Here is a 24459-nt window from a genome sequence, read left to right as displayed (position 1 = left end):
AACAAAGAATAGCTGTCCGCAATAATGCCTGATGTTTGTTCTTGAATTTTATTAAAAGATATTTCTACAAAGGACGTGGTTTTTTTTACACAGTGTGCACAGCCGAACACATTTTCTTTGCTACTAACAGCTGCTTTATATATCATGGTTCGGGTTATAAATGTGATACGGCGGACGTAAACTCGACTGCTGAAAATTCTACAAAGGCGCAGTGGGCACAGTGTGATCTTTCCTAGGACCTTCTTAAAGCGGCGATCAGAGGAAAATTGGTGCTTCGACTTAGAAAAACAGAGAAAGATCCGACTATTATTTGAGATTACACAGTCTCTGTGTGAATTAATTCGTTATTTAGACCCGTGTTATTGTTTTACGTTACCCTAGTACATATTGTTTTACTAAAATCTCGAAAACTACTCAGCCGGCTTTAGGTTTGTTGCTCGCTGGGTGGGCATTATCCCCATTGCCCAGCTAGTTAGCTAGCTAGCTAAAGGTGCTAGGTTAGCTAGCTAGCTAACTATCGTGAGCTGACGCCGCTCGGCCAGCCCCCCACACAACGTTCAAATCCAGTAAGTTGTATCAATCTACCAGCTCGATGGTATTTATTGTAAATCTTGTACAACTCATGAGGTGTCGAATTCACTGGATGTGGGTCGCGAGCTAGCAAACCCTCCATCGGGCTAATTGTTGTCGCTTAGTCTCCTAAAAGTCTGTGGAGAGTTGATGCATTTGGACAAAGCTTGGCGAGGGTGTTTTTGTTCTGGCTGAGGGTGTATTCATTTCAAACGTGTTCGTTCACAGCCCAGAAACCAACGGGAATCCATTAATTAAAACCAACGCTAGTGGATTTTTTTGTCATTGACATGTCACGTCCAACGTCGGCGTCACTGGCTGTTTTCAATTAACTTGCTAATTGGCTAGCAGCGTTAGCTGAACCTGTCCCCATGTAAGTTAGCTCGTCCTCCGATAAAGTGTATTGATAGTTTGATGACAATTTTGGTTTTTATGGTTTTGTTTTTCCAACCAGTTTAGATTGTTTGCTGCTTTCATCAATCAATTGATCATCGTCTGCCGTGGCAGTCGGGTAAACATGAAGACACGGTGGATTAACGTTTAACTTTACTTTGTTTCCAACACAGACATTATTGGTGTAGAAGCTGTTGGTTCTCTATCTGAAATCAATCATGGAGAACGATGCTTGTGTCGAGCCGAAGACTGACGATGTTGCTGCGGATGAAGTTGAGCAACAACCAGTAGCCGCGGCTCCACACAGATACACCAAGGTAACAAGATGAACGGTAAAACACACGTTGTGATAATATACTAAGTGGAGATCTTAACCTTTTGTTTTTTAATGTTGCTGTTTAGGAGGAGCTTCTTGAAATAAAAGAACTGCCAATCTCCAATGAGAGGCCAGACTGTCTGTCTGAGAATTACGACAGGTAGGTCTTTATTCCTTGGGAAATAAACAAATTATTTAGTGGTTTTATACACTTTTATAATCATTATGTGGTTCAAAAAAGGATAGACTAAGATACTTGTTTTGTCTCCTTTTTGATGCAATTTTGTATCTTTTTTTTACCTTGACCCTAATCGGGCCTCAGCAGTTTGAGCATTTCACTCACATTTGTGGCTAAACATGCATGCGTGTCAACTATAAGCACACAGCTTTTAATGATAACAGAGTACCCATTTAAATTGTTGAAAAAGTAAGGGGGGGGCGGGCGCCCAGTAGCTAAGTTTACAAGAGGTTTCCAAAGTCATGGCAAACAAATCTATAATCATTTCTATCTTTTGTTTTACCTTCCCCATAAGATGCTGTGGTTGTGTTAAACGTGTCAAGTTGGGAACAAACATGTCATGTGTATGGTTTAGCTTGTACCTTTTTCCTTGAATTGCCAGCCCTACAAAAAATTTCAATTTAGATCAGATATTTTTTTCTTAAGATCTGGGATGAAAGATGAAAAGGAGATGGCATGATGAAACTTATCATTACTCTTCTTGGTGCACCTGTCAAAGTTTAAAATGTATAGTTTGTTTTGTAGTAGTTGTGGCAATGCTTATATTCACCAAATATAGTTGTATTGTGCTTCCTCTTTCCTATTGCTCCAAACTGTTTAATACATTATTTAAAAAGTTGACATTAGACATGAAATGTTTTTGAGGCCTTTCCGTGATTCCATTGAGGTTTGTCTTGACAGTAAAGAGATGAGGGTCTTTTTAAATTGAGGTTTTTCAAATGGTCTTTTGATAGTGATGGCGTCTGGGACCCTGAGAAGTGGCATGCCTCCCTTTATCCCACTTCAGAGCGCAGCTCTCCAGTGGAAGGATTTAAGAAGGACTATCTGGATGACAGAGTTCCTCTGAAACGAAGAATCCCAGGTAAATATATTTTTTAATAATCTACAGATGACAATTTTTTAACCATCCAATGTTCCTCATTTCTTACTGTAATGCTCATAACTGCTAAGAAATCTTAAGGGAATATTAAACAACTTTGCTGTCAGGAGGGATAAGAAAGTTTTATACTCCACAACAGTTAGACGCTTGTTGACCTGTGCCTGTTGTAGATTGTGTCAACACAAAATTGCTATAATTGTATTCAGATCCTCGCGAGCGGTTAAAGGAGGATGATCTGGATGTGATACTGAGCCCACAGCGACGCAGCTTTGGAGGGGGATGTCAAGGCAACGCTGCGCCTGCACCCCACATCCGTCGCCCAATTAGCCCCCTGGAAAACAAGGAGAATGAAACTCTCCGTCTAGGAGGGGCACGCAGAATTGGTAGTGGACGTATAATGGCTGCCCGCGCATTTGAGAGAGAGGCCCGTGCGGAGAAGGAGAGGGAACGGGAGAGAGAATTTAAAGATAAAAGATACAGGGTTGGTGTTGATTGCCTTCTGTCCATCCATAATGAATTTCCCTCGGCTGTCAGATATGCATTGCAGTGATTTGTTTACAATGCTAATTTGGATGGCTAAGGATTAGATATGCAAAAGAGCACCTCTTTTACGCATTAGGTAGATTTTCATCAAGCTGTTTATACTCGACCTAAGTAAAATTAATAAGCTTTCATTTTTTATTTTATAGTTTCATTTGTGGTTATTTTAAACAAAGCATCTACCTTGAGAAAAGTTCTGTTAATTATTCAAATTTTCATTGTCTTATGTCATTATTTGCAGAGAGATTTTGGTGACAAACGGGTCTTTAGTGAAAGGAGAAGGAATGACTCTTACGCAGAGGAGGAGCCAGAGTGGTTTTCTGCTGGTCCGACAAGCCAGTCTGAGACAATTGAGCTCATTGGATTCGATGACAAAATCCTGGAAGATGATAGACGCAGGTCCAAGCGCTCAAGGAAGCGAACAGAGTCTCTGAAAGAAGGCATGTCAAACTTTCTCTGGAATCTTGCCTCTGCATTAAACCAACACTAATAGTATATTAATGAGTTTATATGATATTATTTAAATAACCAGCTTAATATTATGTGCAGTAGTGGAATGTAATGGTGGACAAGCAGAAGAGCAAGAGGTGGTTTTGCAGTCAGCCGACCAGGAGGTTCCCCACCCGGACGTTCTGCCGGAACAGTCGACCGGAGACTTTGACTTCAATGAATTCTTCAATCTGGAGAAGACCATGCCAGGACTGGCTTCTGTGAGTCCTCGTTACTAATTCAGAGACCTTATAAGACCATTATGCTAATTAAATGAGGTTGTTAAATCAACTTAATGCCAAGCAGCAGTGCATGTATTGACACTGCCCTCAATTGTCCAGCACATTTTGTGCTAAATTGATGGAAAGCACGCTAAACGCAAGTGTTGTGTATTTGTTCTCGCACCCTTCTGTTGCCTTTCGGCAGATTTTGTGTTTTGCACTCACAGGCGCCTGTTTCTGTCTTTCAGATGATTGAGGATGTATTGGGGGAGGGCCCTGTGTCAGCCAGCCGCTTCAGTCAGTGGTTCTCCAGTAACCTGAGCCCATCAGGCAGCCAGTCAAGTAGTCTGAGGTCCACTCCTCACGAGGAGCTGGAAAAACTAGCAGGTAAATGATTTGGTTTCCTTGGCTTGCCCAGTGTTTGGCTGAAGAATTGTAATGCTACTATTGCTTAAAAGTAGGCCAGAGTAAAATTCTTTAATTCAGGATTAATAAATTAGCAATAACTTCAACAGCAACAATAATACATTTACAATAAATTGGTCAAGAGAACAGTATTGTAAGATGTCTTGGCTTAATCTATCCAGATGTTCAATGACAAATTTTAAAAATCCCAAAACAGGCTTTACATTTTTAAGTTGACGGCTTCAATATTTAATGAATCTTCTTTTTATTGAAGGTCTTGAACCACGCTGCACGTCCCAGGGCCAGGGCCCCGTCACATACTTCACACCTATTCAATCATCAGAGTGCAGAGAGAAGGTGGACATCCTGGAGCTGCTGCACAAAGCCAAAATAGACCTGAAGCCTCTACTGTCCACCCTGTCAGTCAACAAAGCTAGGCTACGGGAAAGCAGTAAGTTCCAGTTCATGAAAAGTTTGAAGTGTAGTCTCATGGCAGCACACGTTACCGGGAATATACTGCTCATGTATGGTCATGAAATGTAGATACAAATTTGAGCATGGCTTATTTTAATTGTGAATACATTTATAGATTAAATAAAAAGGGACAGTTTTTGCCACACATCTGTTTAGTATTTTGTTCACTTTGAACAGCCACCTAATGCTTGATATTTATCTGTCCCTAGCCAACTGTGGAGCGGTGCTCTCACTGGAAGAGGTGGAGGGGGGGATGAAGGGGATGAAGCTGGGCTCAGAACCACAGGTGCGAAAGGTGCAGCCTCCACAGAGAGGAAACGGCACACCCTTCATGGCTGAGCATTTAGAGGAGGCTTTGACTGGAGCACCAAGTGCCCGTCCACACACGCGTGACCCAGACATGTCTGCCTTTAATAAACTAGTGAGCAGTATGAAGGCAAGTGGAACTCTGCCAACTCACCCAAAAACCAACTCAAACAATGTAAGTATTCCTGTAAAACTTTTTTTATTTATGTAGCCTCAGGCTTGCACACTTGTGTGTTGAAATGAAGCACAGGTGACTTCACAAAGACATTTTTCCAATTGCGAAGACTGAACAACTTTTTAACTCGAGCAATAGCGATAGGCACAAATTGGTACCGTTTTGAATATGTTTGAATGAAAGCTCGGGTCACATCAGTTCCTGATTTGGCGATGTGGTTCGTAGCAAGGGCGAAGACCATTTCAAGCGTCCTTGTATAGATGTACATTCAGCCAAAAGCACAACTGACTTGCATTTGTACCGTAATTGACCTTGCATGTACTGAACAACCCATTCTCTCTCCACGTGCAATGCAGCAAAATTCAGACCCAGCTGTGGTGACGATGTCTCAATCTCAGGTGCCTGCTCAGCAGCCGAAAAACATTTTCCAGGTGTGTATACCTACTGTCGCGCTCCTATCCCATGTGAATATTACACTTGCACCTGATCACAAGCCAGACATGTGTAGTAGTACATCATTATTGCAGGATTAACCTGTTTATTGTGCAGCAGTTTGAGTTTAATCTGAACTGGAGAAAATCTAACTTGGACCAATAACATTAAAATGAATGTGGCTTTCTTTGGGAAATGTTTTTGTATTGTAGGAGCTTTTGGGCGGACCTGTTCGTAGTGGCTCCCCCACCCTACTTGTTAATCTTTTGGGCAGTTCTGAGGGCCCAACCTCCTCTGCCCGGCTACTACACAAGGGCCCTTCACCCCCTCTCTTTCCACAGAGGGCACCCTCACCTGACTACTTCAACAGTCGGTTACAGCCTCCAACCGGTAAGTTCTTTTCAACAGTGACAAGTTGCAGCACTTGTTCACCACTCCATGGAATAAGAGTATTTTATTTGTAGTGACTTTCTCTCTTGTAATTTTAACACTTCATCCACAAGTTTAAGAATAATCAGAAATGAGCCCATGCATCCAAAAGTTATTTGGATAATTGTGGGAAGTGTTTGTCTTAGTCAATGATTAAGAGATTAGAAGAAAGCGGCTACAATTGCAAACTCTAAACATCGAAAGCCTTTTAATATGCTGCCACAACATCTGACATTTTCACTTTACTTCTTCTATCACAAGGTTATCCTGTTGGTCATCAGCCAATGCTGCCAGAACAGTTTGGTGATATGCACAGGTCCATCAGCCCGGGAGCTTCTACACAGCAACAGGTTGCTTTTTATAGCTGGACTCAGTAAATGTGAAATAATAGCATTATTCTTAGAATTTCAGAAAAATTTCACACATAAGCTAAAACAATTTATTCTGTTTTGTTTACATTAGACATAATGTATAATTTCTAGGATTTTAATAAAGTGGAGATTATATCACCAGAATACCTTTTCAGTGCTCCGTATAAAATTCGGTGGCTCCACGAGCATTATGCTGGCTCACAAAATATTGTTTAGCTTTAAACTCTGAAGACCTCATCATTTGGGGATCTTTTCAACTGTATGTATTGTTTCTCCAGATGAGGGCGCTCTCAATGCCAGTGAATCAGGCCGACCTGGAAGCACTGGCATTCCAACAGGATCTCGCTCTTCATGCCCACCACTCCTTCCAGTCCAATTACAACAAGCCACTGGACAGGTCTTTTCGAAATAGGTTGGTTTTCAAGACATTTAGGTACTGCTCAATATTTTAAAGCTTAAATTGGCCATTTAATCCTGAGATTAAATGTATACTGTGCCACCTCTTAATAGTTAATTTTATAAAAATGGAGTGCTGAAAATGCATTTAGAAATGGTTGATGTGCTTGTGATCAACAGACAGCAGCATGTTAATTGCTCCCCTGGACCAGGCCCTCAGTCCGCAGGGAGAAACTCTCCAGGCAATGCTGTCACTAGCATGGTGAGTATACACTGAGTTCCCTCACCGACTAGTTTTTTTAAAACCAACTAGTCTTTAAAAATTCCTTTTTATTTTGTATATAAACTGGTATTGCTGAAACTGATTTTATTTCACTATTTCAGTTGTCTCCTTCATTTACACCCACATCTGTAATCCGCAAAATGTATGCGACAAAAGAAAAAAGCAGAGATGACCCATCGAGCCGTTCAGACACGAAAGACGATGGAAGAGGGCACTCTCAAGATGGTATACCACATTGTTTATCCTAAACTTCTTGATTTTGAGTGCAAGATGAAGTCCAATAACCCTAAAATTGAGATTTGGGTTGTGTGATTACAGAAAGCAGCTTCCCAAATGTTAACCTGGAAGCGATGGATTGGAATGCAGCCCAGTCTGCGGGGATAAAGGCCAGCTCGCAGCCAAGCAAGGAGCAGGAACGCCTCAGGCCTGGTTCCGCTGGACGCCATACACCCACCATGGTACCTCCAGGACCATCCTCATCTTACCCTCGTCCCATCTACCCAGTGCCGATGCTATCCCATGTACCCATGGTGCGTCCTCCTCCCCAGCTGCACCCTACTGTGGTTCAGCGAATGCTGGCACAGGGAATCCCGCCTCAACAGCTCGGACCTGCTCTTGTGCAAGCAGGTAAGTGTATACAAAAAAAATGTTGCCTGCGTTCTCATCTTTAGTAAAACTTGTTCTTGACTGTGAGGCTTTTATTGACTGTGTAGTTTATTTGATTCTTAGAACTAATGGTCTTGCTTCTACAGGTATATTTCCACCACATGTTGACCTATCACAACTTCAAGGCCTGCCTCCTGCCCTGCTGGGACAACCGCTGTACCCTCTAAATGCAGCAGGGCATCCACTTCTACCTCCTCGAGCCAGTACTCAGATGCAGTTAGCAGCAATGCAGCAGCAACTTCAGCAACAAAGACCAAGTAAGTTAAAATGATGTCAAATATTACTGCTGGCAGTGTGGAGGTGATGTGTTTGCTCAGAGGTTTTGGTATGTCTATATGTTTACGGCTTAAGGTGATAAAGGAGTCTTTAAAAATCTTCCATGAGTGCATATTCACAAGATAATCTCTATATTAGACTGTATCTATATGTAATGTTAGAAACTGCAGAGAGCTAATCAGAATAAACCCATACAGACCTCACATGTAAATTTAGTTGCCGCTTGTATATGATCCGTAGACTCGCCTACATTACTGTGTACGTATTAGTAATGGCAAATTAATGATCATTCCCACTTGAACTAGTCATAAATTACAAATTTGTTAAATTATATACTGTAGTAACTTGGAGCCTTTTTCTCTGCTCATCGAGCTCTAATTCTCCAAAGTAAGACCAATATTGACTTGGTGCCATTTTGTTTGTTGGGGACGTTTTTTAGTTTTTCATGGAGGAAATTCCGGAACGATTAGAGCACTTTGCACTAATCCTGCCACTCTGCACATTTATAAAACTAGGTTGTGGTTTTGCAGGCAGGACTAACATTCGCTCACGCACACACACATTGCAAATACAACAAAGCTTGGATCACGACACACAGTGAGGTGTCATTCTGCTCAGGATGCCATTACTCCACTTATCTTTACTCGGAAAACTGTTGTTTGCTGCTACATTGGTGTTTAAAATCCTGTGTATATATTTAACTTGTATTGGGTGAGAACCTTTCTAAGTTTATTAACTTTTGGATTAAGCTTTATTTACTTTTCTTCCCATTTTGCAGTTCATCCTAGTGTCCAAGGCCCAATGTCACAGATCCAAGGCCCCCACCGGACAAACGGCTCCCAGCGACATGGAGGCAGCCCCCCTCTAGGCCTCGCCAAGTGGTTTGGGACAGATGTGTTGGAACAGCCACTCCCCTCCATGCCGGCCAGGGTCATAAGTGTAGATGAATTGGAGTTCCGGCCATAAGAAAATGAACACTGAGCTGGATAGCAAATTTTTTTTTTTGTTTGTTTTGGGGCCGATCTCCTCAACCACGTCACCATTTAAAAATGTGAATTTTTTTATTTGAAAGACACAGAACTGGATAGTCTAACCATGCCCTGCTTTGGCTTCAACTTTAAAGTCACTGCTATTGAAGAGGAGATTGATGGAGATGTTGTATTTCAGCTGAGTGATATTTTGTTTTGTATTAGATTATGCACAGTAAATAATGTATAGGCCTAATTGTACAGACCATGGGAAAGAATGTTATGCTCCCTGTATATAGGTATGGTGGCTTCTTTATGTGGGTGTTGGGAAGGTAAATCTATCAAGCAGTTCTACTGAAAACTGTGAGAACAGTCACCAAGAGTTGGTAGCATTCCTGTCTTGTCCACCTTATCTCCCCCCTTTCCTTGCACTGAGAGAGGGCCACTGCTAGTGAGATCATTTGGGAGTAACTTAAGTGGACTCTAACTTTACTTTGTGGTGTGGCTTATGGCCCTTCTCTGTAAGACTGACTGGCAGGAGCATTTCAAGAAGTGGAGGGGGATGGTTGTGCCTTTTTTTTCTTCTCCCTTTCTCTTTAAATGTATCCTCTCCCATCCATTATGTCACTATCGTGGACAGCATTGCTCACACTGTCAGTTTTTGGAAGGTGTTTGGGATGCAGTTTGTGCTAAAAGCACAAATAGAATTAATAAATAAAAACTTCAGTAAAACATTCCAATTGTTTTTAAATGGGTGTTGTATTACTTTTGTGCTGCTGACTATCTCCAATGGTCACTCCACTAGGCACACCAGAACAATCACAGGAAACACATGAGCTCTGCGTTACTGCAATGAATCAGATTAAGTGTTTCTAATGTTCTGCCTGATTTGCCTAAAGGAGAGCAAAATATTGGACATACTGCTTTAACATAATGCTGTCAGGTTCCATAGCAATATGAACAACATGGCTTAAAATGGTAGGGTCAATAACGAACGCTCCATGTAAATTTGTAGAATTTGAATGTTGAGCTACTCCTGTAGCTGCATTAGGTTATATTGTCTTGTTTTACCCATTTAAATTGGCATCAAGTTGAAGTCTGAATTTTATTTTGTACAGTGTTGGCTGTTCTCGTCAAACATACTGAACTTCTGGGTATTATAACCATTTGTACAACATTTCTTGTATATACTGTACAGTATCTAAGTATGTAAAGCAGTGTTAAATGGTCATTGTTAAAAAATCGGGGCAGTTATATATGCAGAGATTGCATTGATGAGTATGTGAGCAAGACACGATGGTGCACTAATGTTAGTCGTTTAGAAATATTGTTCACTATCCACAAATGTCTTGTTTGCAATTCTTAAATGACCATTTAATGGGATTTTGTAGTTCCTGTACTTTCAAAGAAGGTCCTAGTTTTTTATGCTTTAAAAATGTTTAAAGCATAAAGCAATTTTTTTTCATGAATATAATGAAACAAACTGTTCAGTATTTGCTGATGGTTAGAATAGTGTGTTTAACTATTTAAGCTACTTGGGTAGAATAATTATTCTTAAGGTTTCGGATTGAGCACAATTAAAAGGGCTTAAAACCTTTAATTGCATTATAAATGTTATATAAAGTATTAGTGGGGAATTATTTATCAGTTACAAGCCACCTACAAGAACAGCGTTGGGGTGGCCAGGTTGTTGAACATCCTCCAGCATTACTCATTTTTAGAAGCTGCTTAATTCAGTGGGGAGCCACATCTATTGGGCAGTGTCACCAGTGCAGCAGGATGTGGACAAACATACCTGAAACATAAACAACTGCTGACATGTACTGAATATCCAGTGACTTCAATTTTCAACATGATATAAAGGTGACCAACTATTTCTAATGGATCATTTAGGAAACACAAAACCCATATGCAGCAGTCATAATGAAGACACACAAATTATAATGCAAAAACCTTGCATCCCAGACACTGATGATTTAAAAAAAAGTTCTCCATTAATTACAGCTTTACTCACCCTTTATAAATAGTGTCTTAACCAAATGTGTAACCAGATAACCTATGTTTATATGATATGAGTGGACATAAGAGGGAAGTAGCTTTACATTTTATGTTTTATTAAGGATTATGTAAAAGTAGGTCCTATTTCTAAACTGAAAACACTGTAAAATTACAGTTTACTTCTTCAGTGACATGTATGATCAGTGAGTACACAGACAGTGTTATGTGGTACATGTATGATGGAGAACATGTGATTAGTGGGTTTAAGGGCAGCTCTCTATTGTGCAAGTGTGATATAGTCCACGTGTGATCAGTGGGTTTACAGACAGTGTGGTGTAGTACATGTATGCTGGAGTACATGTGTGATGGTTTACAGTCAGCTCTCAGGGAGGAGGGGGCTGGATGGTGGTTGGTGGGGGAGGGGTTTTACACACAGACAGGAAGAGACCTGCGTGTTCACAATCTGCCATAAACACCGAACACCCCGGCTCTGCTGCTCTTCTCCCCCGAGCGACCGTGGTTGTGACGAGAGAACCGAATTCAAACACACACACACACACACCACAGCATGAAACCCCATACGAGACGTTTCTCACAAAACCAGAGCGACCCCCACCCCTCAAAAACCCAGGGTCAAAGTTCACAGGAAGCTGGGGGGCTGCCATTTTTCGCTGCTTGCTACAGCTAACGTCTGACGCTCGATGCTAAACCGACGCGGTGGTGCGGTTGGTTTTTTGGATTTTGTAGCTCGCTGGAATCAACCGATCCCGGTCGTCGCACGCAATCCGCCTCTCCGCCGGCCGTTGTCGCGTCCAGACGGCCGCTCTTGGATGAATTCGGCATGGAGAAAGTAGCGGAGCCGTCTTGGACTTCTTCGTACACCTACCAGGTGAGCAAGCACAGCGCGGAGATGCTACACAACCTCAACGTTCAGAGGAAAGATGGAGGCAGGTTCTGCGATGTGGTGCTGCGCGTCGGCGAGGACAGCTTCCCTGCCCACAAGGCTGTGCTGGCCGCCTGCAGCGAGTACTTCGAGTCGGTGTTCGGCCGCCAGACGGAGGGCGACGGCGACGCCAAGGAGCTGGAGATGCACACGATCAGCCCGAAAGTTTTCAAAGACATCCTGGACTTCGCGTACACCTCCAGGATCGTGGTGCGGCTCGAGTGCTTCCCGGAGCTGATGACAGCTGCCAAGTTCCTGCTGATGAGGTCGGTGATCGAGATCTGTCAGGAGGTCATCAAACAGTCCAACATCCAGATCCTGGTCCCGACCTCTCGGGGGGGAGAAGCCAGCCTCTTCCAGGCCACGGCCGCCGCGGAGCTGGGTTTTCCGGCGGCTCAGGAGGGGCTCGTGAACGGAACAGGGCTGCTGCTGAACGGCCAGAGCTTTGCTAGCAATGCGCAGATGTCCATGGAAGCGAACGAGGACGCCGCCGCCGCCGTGCTGCTGGTAGACGGCGCGGAGTCGTCGGTGCCGATGCTGGACCATGTCGGCGGACTGCCCGTGTCCCCGACCGCGGAGCTAACGGGGAACACGCTTCATCACGACGGCGACGGCTCCCCGGTGTCAAAGAGGAGCAGGGGCCGACCAAAGAAAGCGGGTGGTGTCGTGGAGGCGCTTCACTTAAACCACAGCACCCCCCAGAAAGACAACGGGCTGTTTCCGTGCGGCACCTGCGGGAAAGCGTTCACCGAAGCCTCCCGCTTGAAGAACCACGAAGCCCAGCACGGAGCCTCGAGCGGCGGCGCGCACAGCCTCGGTGACAGCCTGTCACCGGCGGGCGGCTTGTCGCTGATGTCCCACCCGGGTCTGGTGGAGAACGGCTTGCAGTTACCCGGCGGCCTGTCGATGGACAACCCACGCAAGCGGGAGAGGACCAGGCGGCACGTCGGCTGTGACATTTGCGGGAAAGTGTTCCGCGACGTGTATCACCTGAACCGACACAAGCTCTCCCACTCCGGGGAGAAGCCGTACGCGTGCCACGTGTGCGGGCTCCGGTTCAAACGCAAGGACAGGATGTCTTACCATGTGCGGTCCCACGACGGCTCCGTCGGGAAGCCGTACGTGTGCCAAAGCTGCGGTAAAGGCTTCTCCAGGTGAGCTGAGCTTTCACACAGCATGTCTTTGTGTTTGGAGTTGTGGGGAAAGCAGTGGCGGGACCGAGCCTCAGCCTCCTGCTTTGTAAATCTGTGTCTAAAGGATACTCCACTTTTGGGAGAACATGTGATTTGTTGTTGTTGTTGTTGTGAGTTGACAACACATCAAACCCAGAGGTAAAGATGCTCTCTGTAATGATAATGTAAAACACAAGTCCCTGTGTGACAGTGATTGGAGAGGATACACATACAGTGTTGTCACAGCTTTATAACTGCAGTACACACATCAGGCATCATGTAATTCAGCCGCACTCCCACACACATGCACACCAAGTGCCCAGCTCTGTTTCCCAGGCTCGGTGGTTGTCAGGCCCAGCCACTGACTCGATGTCACCACCTGCTGCACTGGAGGTCCACGTACAGGACGGATGATGCGTTAAAAAAAAAAAGCAGCAGTCACACAGGTTTGAAAGACGTAGAGAAAGGGAAAACAATGGAGGTCGATGAGAGAGACGTACCTGTGTTAGTGGGGGAGACGTTCACTCTGGTGGTGGCTCATCAACAGGTGGGTTGCATTATCAAGTATCAAGAGTTACTCCCAAATATATGATCCTCGATTCCTTATGACTTCACATGAATGTCTCCGAAGCATGAATGCAGGTTTCTTATTGCAGCAGTAAATCCGCTGTGCACATAAAATATACGTCTGCACTTTAAACCAGGTTCACTTTTGAACTCTGCCATATTAATCTCCATCTGTGAAATGTGCAATCTGTTTCAGTGTAGACATATTCACACTGTACATATTCTGTCAACACTGTATATATTAGTTTTTATATTTTCATATATCTCCTTACATGAATTTTATTAAGATTTATACTGATGTTTATACATCACTACTTTCTTGATGCCTTAACGTTGTAAATTCTTCCCTCTGCGGGACCAACAAAGGATTATCTTATCTAACACATAATTTGCCCCTTTCACAAACTTTTTGAAAAAAAAAACTACTTTTCTATTCAGTAGTTTTTTTTGCCGGAGACATTTTGACCTGTTATAACAGGGGACACACGCGTGTATATAATGGAGTTAACCACTGCAAACAGACAGAGTCATTGTTAATGTTATCAGTAACATCTGGGCCTGCTGTGACAAGTCAAAATGTCTGCTGAGGAGAAGGACCGCTGGCCCTGTCACACTGTCATTAATAGAGCATCTGAACACAGAGGAAAAGCCATCTGTAATGTGGTCAGTTACGTCTGTGCTTAAATTTAAAGTTAAATGTCTGCTGTGAAATAGCCCGGTTTATTTATACGGCTTTAGAATGGAGGACCTCTTTTTTTTTAACATATGTAGGTTAGGGTTATTTATATAGTTATATAGACAAATCTGTCCCTATTTGGAAAATCTGTTTGCAGCACAGGCAACAGTCAAAGAAATAATAATACAATATGTGAATGGGAGCACTCCCCTAATAATTTGTGCCAAACTTCAACTATTGTATTCATGGTCATGTATGTGCCAGCTATTGTTACTGGTTGTCTTCAATGTCAAACTGATATTACGCCCACTGTATTCATTTCATGGTATACTGAACAGGAAGAAGGAGGAAGAAGCTACAGTAATTTAGTCTAATGATCCCATATAAAGTGACACCTCAATAAACGTCTGCCCTCAGTCATTTACTTTTTTAATAGATCAATCAGTGTTAGTGTTATTAATAACAGTTCTGGTCGATTTCTTACTTACAGTTATTTTGCATAATTTTGACGAAGGTCTGGCACTCAAATGTCACAAACAAGGCTCACTATCAGTAGAAGGGTGTGCAGGAGTGTTTTCATCTATCAATTAATAGACATGGGGAAACAATATTTTTCGGTTTTGAAAAGACACCAAACAGATTGAATATAATAATCGAATATTACTGACTTGGCCTGTGTTCAGGCATGTTAGTTTGCATGGTTTAGTTCATCTCCTACCAGCGATCTTCAGCTGTGTCGTAATGAACATATTAGAAATTCACAGTCACCTCTGGCTCTTGTTTCCTTTTTCTTCTTCCAGACCCGACCACCTGAACGGACATATCAAACAAGTTCACACAACAGAGAGACCCCACAAGTGCCAGGTAACGCATGGAATCCACAGATTGGAGTTGTTATACATAATAAAACCCTGTAGCTAATGACTGTATTTAAAACCCCCATATGTAAGCGAGACATTAACGTGTCAATAACTGTATTACAGATTTGTAATGCCTCTTTTGCTACGAGAGATCGCCTCAGGTCACATCTCGCCTGTCACGAGGACAAAATCCCATGCAAAGTTTGCGGCAAGTTCTTGCGCGCTGCCTACATGACGGATCACCTGAAGAAGCACAGTGAAGGAACACATAACTACTGCGGCATCTGCAACAAAGGTAATCCTGGAAAACGGCAGCATACCACATGTCTGCAAAGTTCACCGAGACAACTCTGCCCCATGTCAAATGGCGGATGACATGTATTCAGATGTCGCTGCAGCTGCTAATAGGAATATGAGGAGGGATGGTGTTACGGTTGGACTGCTGTAGTTGTTAGAGCTTTTCTAAAATTGTTGATTTTTATCAATAATTGGCAATTGCAGGATGTCCTGTAATCCTGTCCTGCAGGTCGACTCAAGAGAGTGTTGTGACTGTGTCTCTATAAAAGTGAAGACGTTCATGTTGAATATTGTATGGCTTCCGTCTGGCAACGCAGTGTGCTCACCTCCCAAATATGTATCAGATTCAATAAGTTTTACAGTTTTTGAAAGAGGCGGCGAACAATGCTGCCACCATAGAGCTGTAACGTTACACCGCAAAGGATGATAACCCTGTGTGGTGCCTTTTTGTGTGTGTGGTATTAGGACTGAATCCTGGTTCCTATTTCATCTTCTTCCTCGTCAGTAATTTGTGTCCTTCCTTGTGCTACAATGTTGTAATGCGATTTTCTGAAAATCACCTCCCAGACAGGATTGGAATTAAAAAGCATGTCGTTGAATCAAAGTCAATTTCGTTATTTTACATCACCCTGTTGGTTTTTCAAAAACAACCTACAAAAAGGAGTACCTGTAGGTGCATATATCAGATCAGAGGGTGATGTAGATATTGTGATTTGATCAATGAGAACATCTCTTTACAGTTTACTTGACTCTTGCTGTGTCTGTACTTTGGACCTGCTAATGTTCTTCTGGTGGATGAGGTGGCACCCAAGGCTGTTTTTAAAATAATTTGGTTGCTTGCCCGGTGCAGGCTTTTGCTGTTGATATAGTGATGCTGTTTTGTTGTGATTTACAATTAAGGAAAGGAAAAATTATTGAGCTTTCCCTCGATTAACCATATGTGTTATTCTGGTTTTCGCCCCACTTTTGATCTCCTGGTGAGGGTTGTCGATGTCCGTCCGTCCTTGTTTACATGACGGCCCTCTTGTAGCCAAGGCTTTGTGTGTGTCAAACGACTGCCGTGTTCTTTGTTCTTCTGGTCCCAGGTTTCTCCACTGCGTCCTACCTTAAGGTCCACATAAAGACACACCACGGCTCTCCACTGCCCCCCTCAGCCACAATGCACAACTTCCCCGAGCCACGGGGGGGACTGCAGATGCACAACGGCACCCCTTACCACATGGGACACCAGTGCTCAGTGGAAGGCAAGCGGCCGACCGCCCCATCCCAAATTGTCATGTTTCTGGCTTTCATATGCGCTGCTGCTTTGTGGAGAAACATGCTGCTGCATCTGTGTGTATGTTTAAAGCACAAGTATACATTCACCGCACTGCCAAACATTTACTACTGTGCAATCATTTTGTCTGCTGGTTGTCCTTCTGTGAGTGAGCTGTCAGGGTCTTTTGCTAAGAAGGGGCAGTGTATACATAACATCTCTGTGGTAATCAGGTGGATGGAAACAAATTTTTCCCTGTTGTCATTGTACGGCTCAATTAGGACATTTCGGTTATTATTATCTAGCTATTACACCATTTTTATGCAATGACTAGGGAGGTAAGCCGGACTGTGGTGTATATCCAAAATAAAGTATTTTCAAATTTTAAGTAATTACTATTTAGATTCATACCACTGATTTAATTTGTTTGGGTTGCATCAAAACTTAAGAAATGCCATCGCTGGTACTGATTCTAGTGCCAATTTCTAGGAAACAATCTACAGCCCTGTGTAAACCCTGAAGGGACTGCAGCACCACAAGCTATCTGCAAAAGTTATCCTCCAAAAATGCCAGTTATTGCTGTTCAACAGATATGCTTTAAAATATAAATTGTAAAGTTTACTAAAATCTGCCCCTTGTTTTAGAATACATAATATTCATATAGTTTGGAATTAAGGGAAATGGCAGATAGTGCTGACCTTGCTGATTTTATTTACCTTTTTAGTTTGATTTAATTTGCATAGTGTTAAATATCTACTTTATAGTATTTCCCTTACTCCTCAATAATTTGGGTCATATATTAACAAACTAATTGCCTTGGCAGGTGCTTCAGTTATATCTGCCAGTGACTGAAATATTAAGTAACAACTGTTTTGTTTCAATCTAGTGATATAAAACTCCTCTGAATTAACACTCACAGTTGGGGGCCACTTCACATTAGAACTAAGCTAAGCTTAACCTCATGGTTCAACAAGCTGCAGGAAAAGTGCTGGACACATTAGAAGCTCACAGTAGTTTCACTGACTCTAGTCAAAGGGCAGAAGAGTATAGCAACATGCTGTATTTGCCATAGATTAGCAATTGAGCACAATTATATTTCTAGACTTGTGTTCTTACTTATAATAACATAAGAATATGAAGCATACTTTGCTTTTGTATGTGCGTGTCTGTCTTGCATGGCCATGGCAGCATATAAACAGTGTCTGAACCTGCTTGGCTGGTTCATCAGCAGTTGTCCAGCAATGTGTCCGTCCTCATGTGCCCTCCATATGTCCTGGATTCACTGAAACTTTTGTTGTGCAATTTTGTGGGAGAACCAGTAGCATAGAGACAGTGCACACATCAAAGTGAGCCACAACTGGCAAAAATAACCAATCATTTTCTCTTTTGATTTGTACTTGGAACTTACTTTTCGACAAAATAACAATTTACCCATTTGCATAGCATAATAGATGGTAGCTATAACAATAATTATGGATTTAATTATATTCTGAAGCAGATACGTAGATTTCTGTTTGAGGCAGGTGAAGAGATTTATGCAATAGTTGAGAAATTAGGAAATAAAGGTGAGTAAAATAGGCTGTTTCTTTTAGGGCTAAAGAAGATTGTAGTCTGTGGAGAACTATAGATTTGTTTCACTATGTGCTGATTTACAAATCTCTGTTTTGCTGCAGTATCTTTTGTGACATCAAGTTTTAGCATCAGTCATGAAGTGAACTCATAACGCCAGGATCAGTTTAACTATAGCTTTGTGTTGGCAGCAGCATAATGAAACGATGGTATGTGGTTATTAGACCACATAGGTTGTTTAATAGGTGTGATGAGAACAATTTTAAAGCTGTACCAGATAGACATGATTTTATTATCATCAACATTCAATTTCCTCACCATGTTTATACATATTAAGTCCCATAAAGACATTAACCCGCAGCAAAATCACATATTCTCGCTTCAGAGTTTTTGGCACATACCGTCAATAAGTATATAACTTCTAACTTCTAAAAGCCTTTTTTTAATGGACTTCCAGTATTATTTGGTCAACTGCACAGTATGCATGAAAACTAAAGGAGCCATGATAGGCACTGTGTTTAGATTTGTGTTTAGTTTTGCCATTTAAACATTATTTTTAGCCACAAAATATTACCTTTTTATGGCAGAAAATAGTTCATATTAGTCTACCAAATAGCAATGATAGGCTGTAAAATAGTAGCTGGTCAAAATTAGCTGTTTCACAGTTGAACAGTTTTAAATGATCATGTGTCAGTAAATGAACTTGAACAAAAGTATAAAAAGGTTTTCTGTCATCAGGCAGATTCCAGCTAAGCTCCCAGAAGAAAAAGCTGAAAGTATAATTTCCCTTGGAAATTGCCAGAAATGTGTACTGTCACTATATTTACCGATTTTTTTTTTCACTGTAGTCTGAATTTAATGTCATGTGAGACAATTAAGTTGTGTTTGTGAAAAATACTGAGAATTCACAGAATGGTTTTTTTTCCCACTGTTAATTTGGCCTGTTTGAACAGAATGAACAAGGAAATGTAACAATACCGTCTGCCTTTAATTTAATCTGTTGACTACTCGTCTGATTAACTTTAAAATAAACTGAGAAACTCACATTTAGAAATTTGTCCATTCAGAAACTACACTTGCTGTTACTATGTTAACAACATTTTCTTTAGTAATTGTCCAGTTTGATGGGAACTGCACTTAATGCTGGCTTTGTGCGTTAACCAGTGAGCAAACCTTCTGTGTTGTTCATAGTTGTGTTTTTTTATTATTACTTGGGATTACTAAGTACTTCCAATTGCTATTCAAATAGATGAACTCACATCCGGTGTATTTTTCACGAACATTAACTGTTTTCATTAAATATACAAATAATTACTTATAAGGATTAAGCTGACCGGGTATGGAGGGATAACATTCATTCGTCCCAGACAGCTTCCATGGTGGGGTTCACTCAGCATGGATTCATTCATACGAGTAAACCTGTCCTGCACACTGTGTTTACCGACTGCATTTCAAATACTAGTGATGAAATGAAGGTAATTCTGTCCATATGGTTTCCGCCGGCCTGTTATGTCTGTCCCTCCCCCTTCCTTTCTCCCTGGCCGGGTGTCGTGTAGACCTGTGCGCCAGTCGCCAGCTGCTTCTCACCTCGTCTGAGGCGGAGGGTCGCTTTCATGGGCTCTCTGGACACCCAGTTCATCCACAGCCTGGCCCTCCAGCCTTGGGCCTGCAGCCTGAGCTGCTCATGGGGAAGCCAGGTGGGACTCCATATTTCTGGGAGTGTCGCTCTGGCGGGGTGCCTGGCTTCCCCGTCCATGGGCCTGTTACAGGTCAGTACGGTCCGGCAGGAGGGTGGGTTGGGGGCATGGTGCAAGCATGGCCCAATGGTTGGATGATCAAAGCACAATCCTCAGTGGACACTATGCAGATGGACTGAGCTAGATGATAGTACAGTTCAACCCTGTAGACACGTTTTTGAAGGCAATGTCTTTCTTCTCTGTTTTGCTGAATTCAAATATTAATGTTTAAAATCAATTGTTCATCTTGTTCCAATTGTGCTTTTGTCTTCTCTCTGAGCACCTGATGTTTAAGTTTGAGACTTTCGCAGGTGCCAGCCAACTACTGGATTAAAGTTGTATTTGTCAAAAACTTGTTTAATAATAATATGTCCTGATTTATCTTTCTCTTCCCTCCCCTTTCCTCCTTCTTCACTCCCCTCTTCCTACCCATGTGGCATTTACCTCAGACGGAGAGGAGAACGCTGAGAAATGTCCTCATCTGGAATCCGAGGAATCAGATCCTTCATTTGGAGAGATGCCAAACAGTGACGAACTGACATCTCCACACAAACCCGACGAGCCGGAGCTCGAGATGCCATCCTTATCCTGCAACGGAGCTTCAGCAGGGGCGTTGGGTTCCCCCGAGGGATCCAAAGCCAAGACGGACCCTGAGAAGAAGTTCACCTGCGGGATCTGCGGTCAGGCCTTCCGCACAAAGTCCTACCTCAACAAGCACCAGCACAGAGTTCACAAAGGCCAGAAGGCCCAGGGAGTTTCAGGGTCTGGTGTAAGTGAGCAGACCCCGTCCCTGTCCTCTCCCTTCTCCCCCCAACAAAACATGTCCTTGCTCGAGTCCTTTGGCTTTCAGATTGTCCAGTCCGCTTTCGCCTCGTCACTGGTGGACGCTGAGGAAGGTCAAAGTGGACTCGACTTTGGAGGGAAGTGACAAGTTTGCTGGAGATATAATGAAGCTTGTCACTTGTTGGACAAAGCCGGGTTGCCCACAGAAGATGCTCCGTTTTTTGGGAATAACTTTGCCTCAAGAAGACTTTTTTCTGTTTGTCGCGTTGCTTAATGTGTATCCAATATTTTTGTCAGAGACTGCCATACGATTCCTACTTTTTCTACTTTTTCAGAGTATGAAAAGTGAACGTTGTGTACATTTCCTTTGTGAAGAAACGACATGAAGGTTTTATTTCCTTTGTCTGATATGAACCTGTTGAAGTTATGTTTGGTAGGCTCTCAGTTGTTTTTGGCTTCTGTGTTAATCTTAGCTGCACATATGTTCCTGACATGAAATTAATTATTTACGGCATTCTTAAAATTATGATTTTCTTTTAAATGTCGGCCGGCTCTGATGTACTTGGTAAATCAACCCTTGGCCATTACAACAGATTTGAATCTTTCATATAAACAGAGTCTTGACCTCAGCAACAGGAGGACTGAGCTCTGTACTTATGTTGGATTTAGTTTTTATTAAGACGATGGATTTAAATGGGCCTAAATTTTTCAGACACGTTTTGTTGCAAATCGGTTTATTTCAGACAATTAATTATATTCCTAACAGGCACACGGCATATTTCAAATACGCATTTATTACGAGACACAACTTTGTACAAAAAGTGTGGGTTTAAAGGTGGCTGAGTAACACTGATAGTTTTCAAGGACCTTTGGGAATCATTATTGACAGGATTGTAGCTGACAACGGACAGTTCAGAAGCACTTTTAAAACAAGTATCATTAAATCTACATTTTATTTGTTATGGCACCGACACAAAACACATTTGGGGTCTTAGAAGTTGGCAAAAAATATTTCACCCATTAGAAAAAATGTAATTAAGCTACCTCAGAAGATATTAACACCACAGTGCTTTGTTGTTAATGTGTGTTAATCATAGCTTAATCAAGTTTTATTGGTTTACTTTATTGGATTTCTAGAATTAAAGGTAAAAAGTGAAAATGACCTCGAAGCCCCAGCAGCTTTAAATCTTCCTTATTTAGTCAGTACAGAGAAGGACCTGTTTTCGTCATTACTTAGCAAAAAGCCTCAGAGGATAGTTGTATTTGTGATTCTTGACCAGAGTTGGTACACTGATGTGACATCTTACAGAATGTGCCCCTGGCAGCTCATTTGGCTGTGAATAGCCCTTTATCATTTTTTTTATCTGATCATTACTAAGAAAAAAAAGAAAAGAAGAAGAATTAATATAAAAAAGTGCAAACCTAAGGAGAGGAAAGCCATTTATTATTGTGATTTATACTGTGTCCAGGAATGTTTTTTTATCATTTAATGAAATAGTTTTTTTTCTATCACGTCGGGTAAATTCAGATTCAAAATCGGTCTTGAAACATGCCATGAGCTGGTTGGGACCCCCACACCCCCCCACAACAATGACGAAGTTTCCGAGTATTGTTTGTTAGTAATTAAATCAGTGGTGTACATTAACCAGGGACCAAGGTCAGGTATATTTTCAGTCTATTTTTTGAGAAATGTAAATTATATTTTATTAACTTATTCATGCCCGTTTTCTTTTTTTTTGTGTGTACAGTTTTTTATTTTTGATTGTCAAACAAAAATCTTGTGATTTGCTCATTTTGATAATTTTCTCACTGTAGATCATGTTAAATGGAGTTCCGTGCGTGTTCTTGTGTGCGCGTTGTGCAGCAGTTAATGGGTTCCAGGAGGGTTTCATGCCCTGATCCACCAGCTCCTGCACCGACCAAACGTAATGCAACTTTTTCAGAGACAAGTAACTAAGCTCATGTTCTTTGTCCAGTGTTTATTCATGTTCTTCGCCTGCACGTCTTGTATTGATCAGCCCCTCTGTCAGTGATCTATCCTTCGCTTGCTCTGTTGTGTAGATGACACGACTTGTGTTTTGCACTAACTTCCGCTCGGTTAAGGCACAAGCGATCCACCTCGCTGTCTTTAATTCAAACTGTTGAACCCAAGACATTCCTGTGATGAGAACAAACATAAACGAGCCATTTGTACTTTTTAAATAACCCAGTATGACATCTGTGATTGAATGCAAAGATCTGTATAGTATAATCTGACTTAAATGAGGTTTAAGTCTATAACTGATTATTATTTCATTATCGATTATCCGGCAGATTTTTTTCTGAATCATATATGTCCATTTAGTTCAAAACTCAAAGATACTTAGTATGCTGTCATAAATGCCACAGCTGCAAACTCACTGCAGAAGCTCAAGAAACCATTAACCTCTAAACAAGACACTGTAGTTGTTAATGCATTTTTCTATTGATCGACCAATTGAGTTAATGGATTAGTTCATAAGAATAATCGTTTTCATAATCTCTTCACACTGAAACGTAGATCTATACAAGGTTGAAATAACACAGTTGCAAAGTAAACAATATGAGATGTAATTATTGGGTATCATGATCACCTCGTGTGTGTGTGTGTGTGTGTGTGTGTGTGTGTGTGTGTGTGTGTGTGTGTGTGTGTGTGTGTGTGTGTGTGTGTGTGTGTGTGTGTGTGTGTGTGTGTGTGTGTGTGTGTGTGTGTGTGTGTGTGTGTGTGTGTGTGTGTGTGTGTGTGTGTGTGTGTGTGTGTGTGTGTGTTATGCATGTGTCTGTTTCCTGCTTCTGTTTAATTATTATTTGTAAGTAAATTTGTCTGTTGAATTCAGTACATTCCTATATTATTTATGTTTTTATTGTGATTGTTACAAGTGTATATACCATTCACATACACCGTCTATAGATATATAAATATATGAACCAACCAACCAATATGATCAATGTTTGTCAGTGGTGGTCCTGTACATATATATAGTTCTTTTTCTTGTCTGTTGTATGGAGGGGTGTTAACTTATGGCCATTTTGACTGAAAAGTGTAAACTGCATGTGCCTGGCATGCGAGCTGAGCTGGGGACTGAATGTCGATCACTGGTTGGTGGCAGTAATGGTTTCACTGGTCACTCTGCTGTCACGCTGCTCTGGTAGTGCTCACACTGCCGGCCGCACGACTCACGTCTTTTGTTCTTCTTTTGTTTTGATCCACTCTGCACTAAGGTATTTACAACTTAAACGTTATTAAGGGTTGTGTTGTGATTATTTGTTTGAAATCATGTGGACGATGCCGTCAGGAAGGAATTTCTTCACAGGGATGTATGACTTGTTTCACTCCTGTTGGTACTTCAATCTTTCCATTGATTATTTCGACCTTAATGGTTTTTGCTTTCTGCTTTTGGTCTGTTGCAAAGTGCCTTCAAAAATACTGATTGTGCACAGCAGTGGATTAAAAAAAAGATCCTCTTTTCTAAAGGTTTAAAATTGTACAGAGTGACTTGCATTGACACTTTTGTATAAAGAACTCACACAAATGAAATGTACAATATGTTACCTTGGTATTTTATCATCGTACGCAACAAGATTGCTCTTTAAACATGTGACCTACATGTGTCTTTGGACATATTTCAATTTAAGCATACTTTTCTATAGATATTTGTTTTTGTACTCTGTCATTGAGTCTCATCTCTCTTGTTGGTACAGAGATGTGGGCGTCAAATAAATTGCAAATGAAAAAGCTTCTTATATTTAGGTTGTA

General features: G+C 41.8%; 2 protein-coding genes across 4 annotated transcripts; both read left to right on the top strand.

The window, feature by feature from the left end:
* Positions 1-238: 238 nt before the first annotated feature.
* Positions 239-9600, top strand: eif4enif1 (eukaryotic translation initiation factor 4E nuclear import factor 1). 2 transcript variants are annotated; one of them, XM_062403124.1, is made up of 20 exons: positions 239-566; positions 799-943; positions 1137-1280; positions 1366-1439; positions 2252-2379; positions 2604-2878; positions 3179-3377; positions 3487-3647; positions 3896-4034; positions 4327-4503; positions 4736-5007; positions 5364-5438; positions 5652-5829; positions 6130-6218; positions 6518-6651; positions 6816-6897; positions 7020-7143; positions 7237-7545; positions 7671-7841; positions 8639-9600. In XM_062403124.1, the coding sequence occupies exons 3-20, from the start codon at positions 1182-1184 to the stop codon at positions 8824-8826; spliced, it is 2874 nt and encodes a 957-aa protein (XP_062259108.1). In that variant the 5' UTR covers positions 239-566; positions 799-943; positions 1137-1181; the 3' UTR covers positions 8827-9600. The 2 variants fall into 2 exon arrangements, with proteins under 2 accessions (XP_062259108.1, XP_062259099.1); XM_062403115.1 differs by lacking the exon at positions 799-943.
* A 1715-nt stretch (positions 9601-11315) lies between these two features.
* patz1 (POZ/BTB and AT hook containing zinc finger 1) lies at positions 11316-24446 on the top strand. 2 transcript variants are annotated; one of them, XM_062403145.1, is made up of 6 exons: positions 11641-12923; positions 14985-15048; positions 15168-15339; positions 16427-16585; positions 19722-19934; positions 20351-24446. In XM_062403145.1, exons 1-6 carry the CDS (start codon positions 11668-11670, stop codon positions 20827-20829), a joined length of 2343 nt encoding a protein of 780 aa, XP_062259129.1. In that variant the 5' UTR covers positions 11641-11667; the 3' UTR covers positions 20830-24446. The 2 variants fall into 2 exon arrangements, with proteins under 2 accessions (XP_062259121.1, XP_062259129.1); XM_062403137.1 differs by lacking the exons at positions 16427-16585; positions 19722-19934 and having other exon boundaries at positions 11316-12923.
* The last annotated feature ends 13 nt before the right edge of the window (positions 24447-24459 follow it).

Source organism: Platichthys flesus, chromosome 2 (assembly GCF_949316205.1).
Source record: "Platichthys flesus chromosome 2, fPlaFle2.1, whole genome shotgun sequence".
Taxonomy (NCBI): Eukaryota; Metazoa; Chordata; class Actinopteri; order Pleuronectiformes; family Pleuronectidae; genus Platichthys; species Platichthys flesus.
This window is presented reverse-complemented; position numbering and strand designations above follow the sequence as displayed.

Excerpts from the sequence above, each read along its gene's own strand:
- eif4enif1 (XM_062403115.1), top strand. The coding sequence starts at position 1,182 with ATGGAGAACGATGCTTGTGTCGAGCCGAAGACTGACGATGTTGCTGCG. Across the intron at positions 2,380-2,603 it reads TCTGAAACGAAGAATCCCAG|ATCCTCGCGAGCGGTTAAAG; the intron begins GTAAATATATTT and ends AATTGTATTCAG. Across the intron at positions 3,378-3,486 it reads AACAGAGTCTCTGAAAGAAG|TAGTGGAATGTAATGGTGGA; the intron begins GCATGTCAAACT and ends TATTATGTGCAG.
- patz1 (XM_062403145.1), top strand. The coding sequence starts at position 11,668 with ATGGAGAAAGTAGCGGAGCCGTCTTGGACTTCTTCGTACACCTACCAG. Across the intron at positions 15,049-15,167 it reads AGAGACCCCACAAGTGCCAG|ATTTGTAATGCCTCTTTTGC; the intron begins GTAACGCATGGA and ends ACTGTATTACAG. Across the intron at positions 15,340-16,426 it reads CTGCGGCATCTGCAACAAAG|GTTTCTCCACTGCGTCCTAC; the intron begins GTAATCCTGGAA and ends TTCTGGTCCCAG.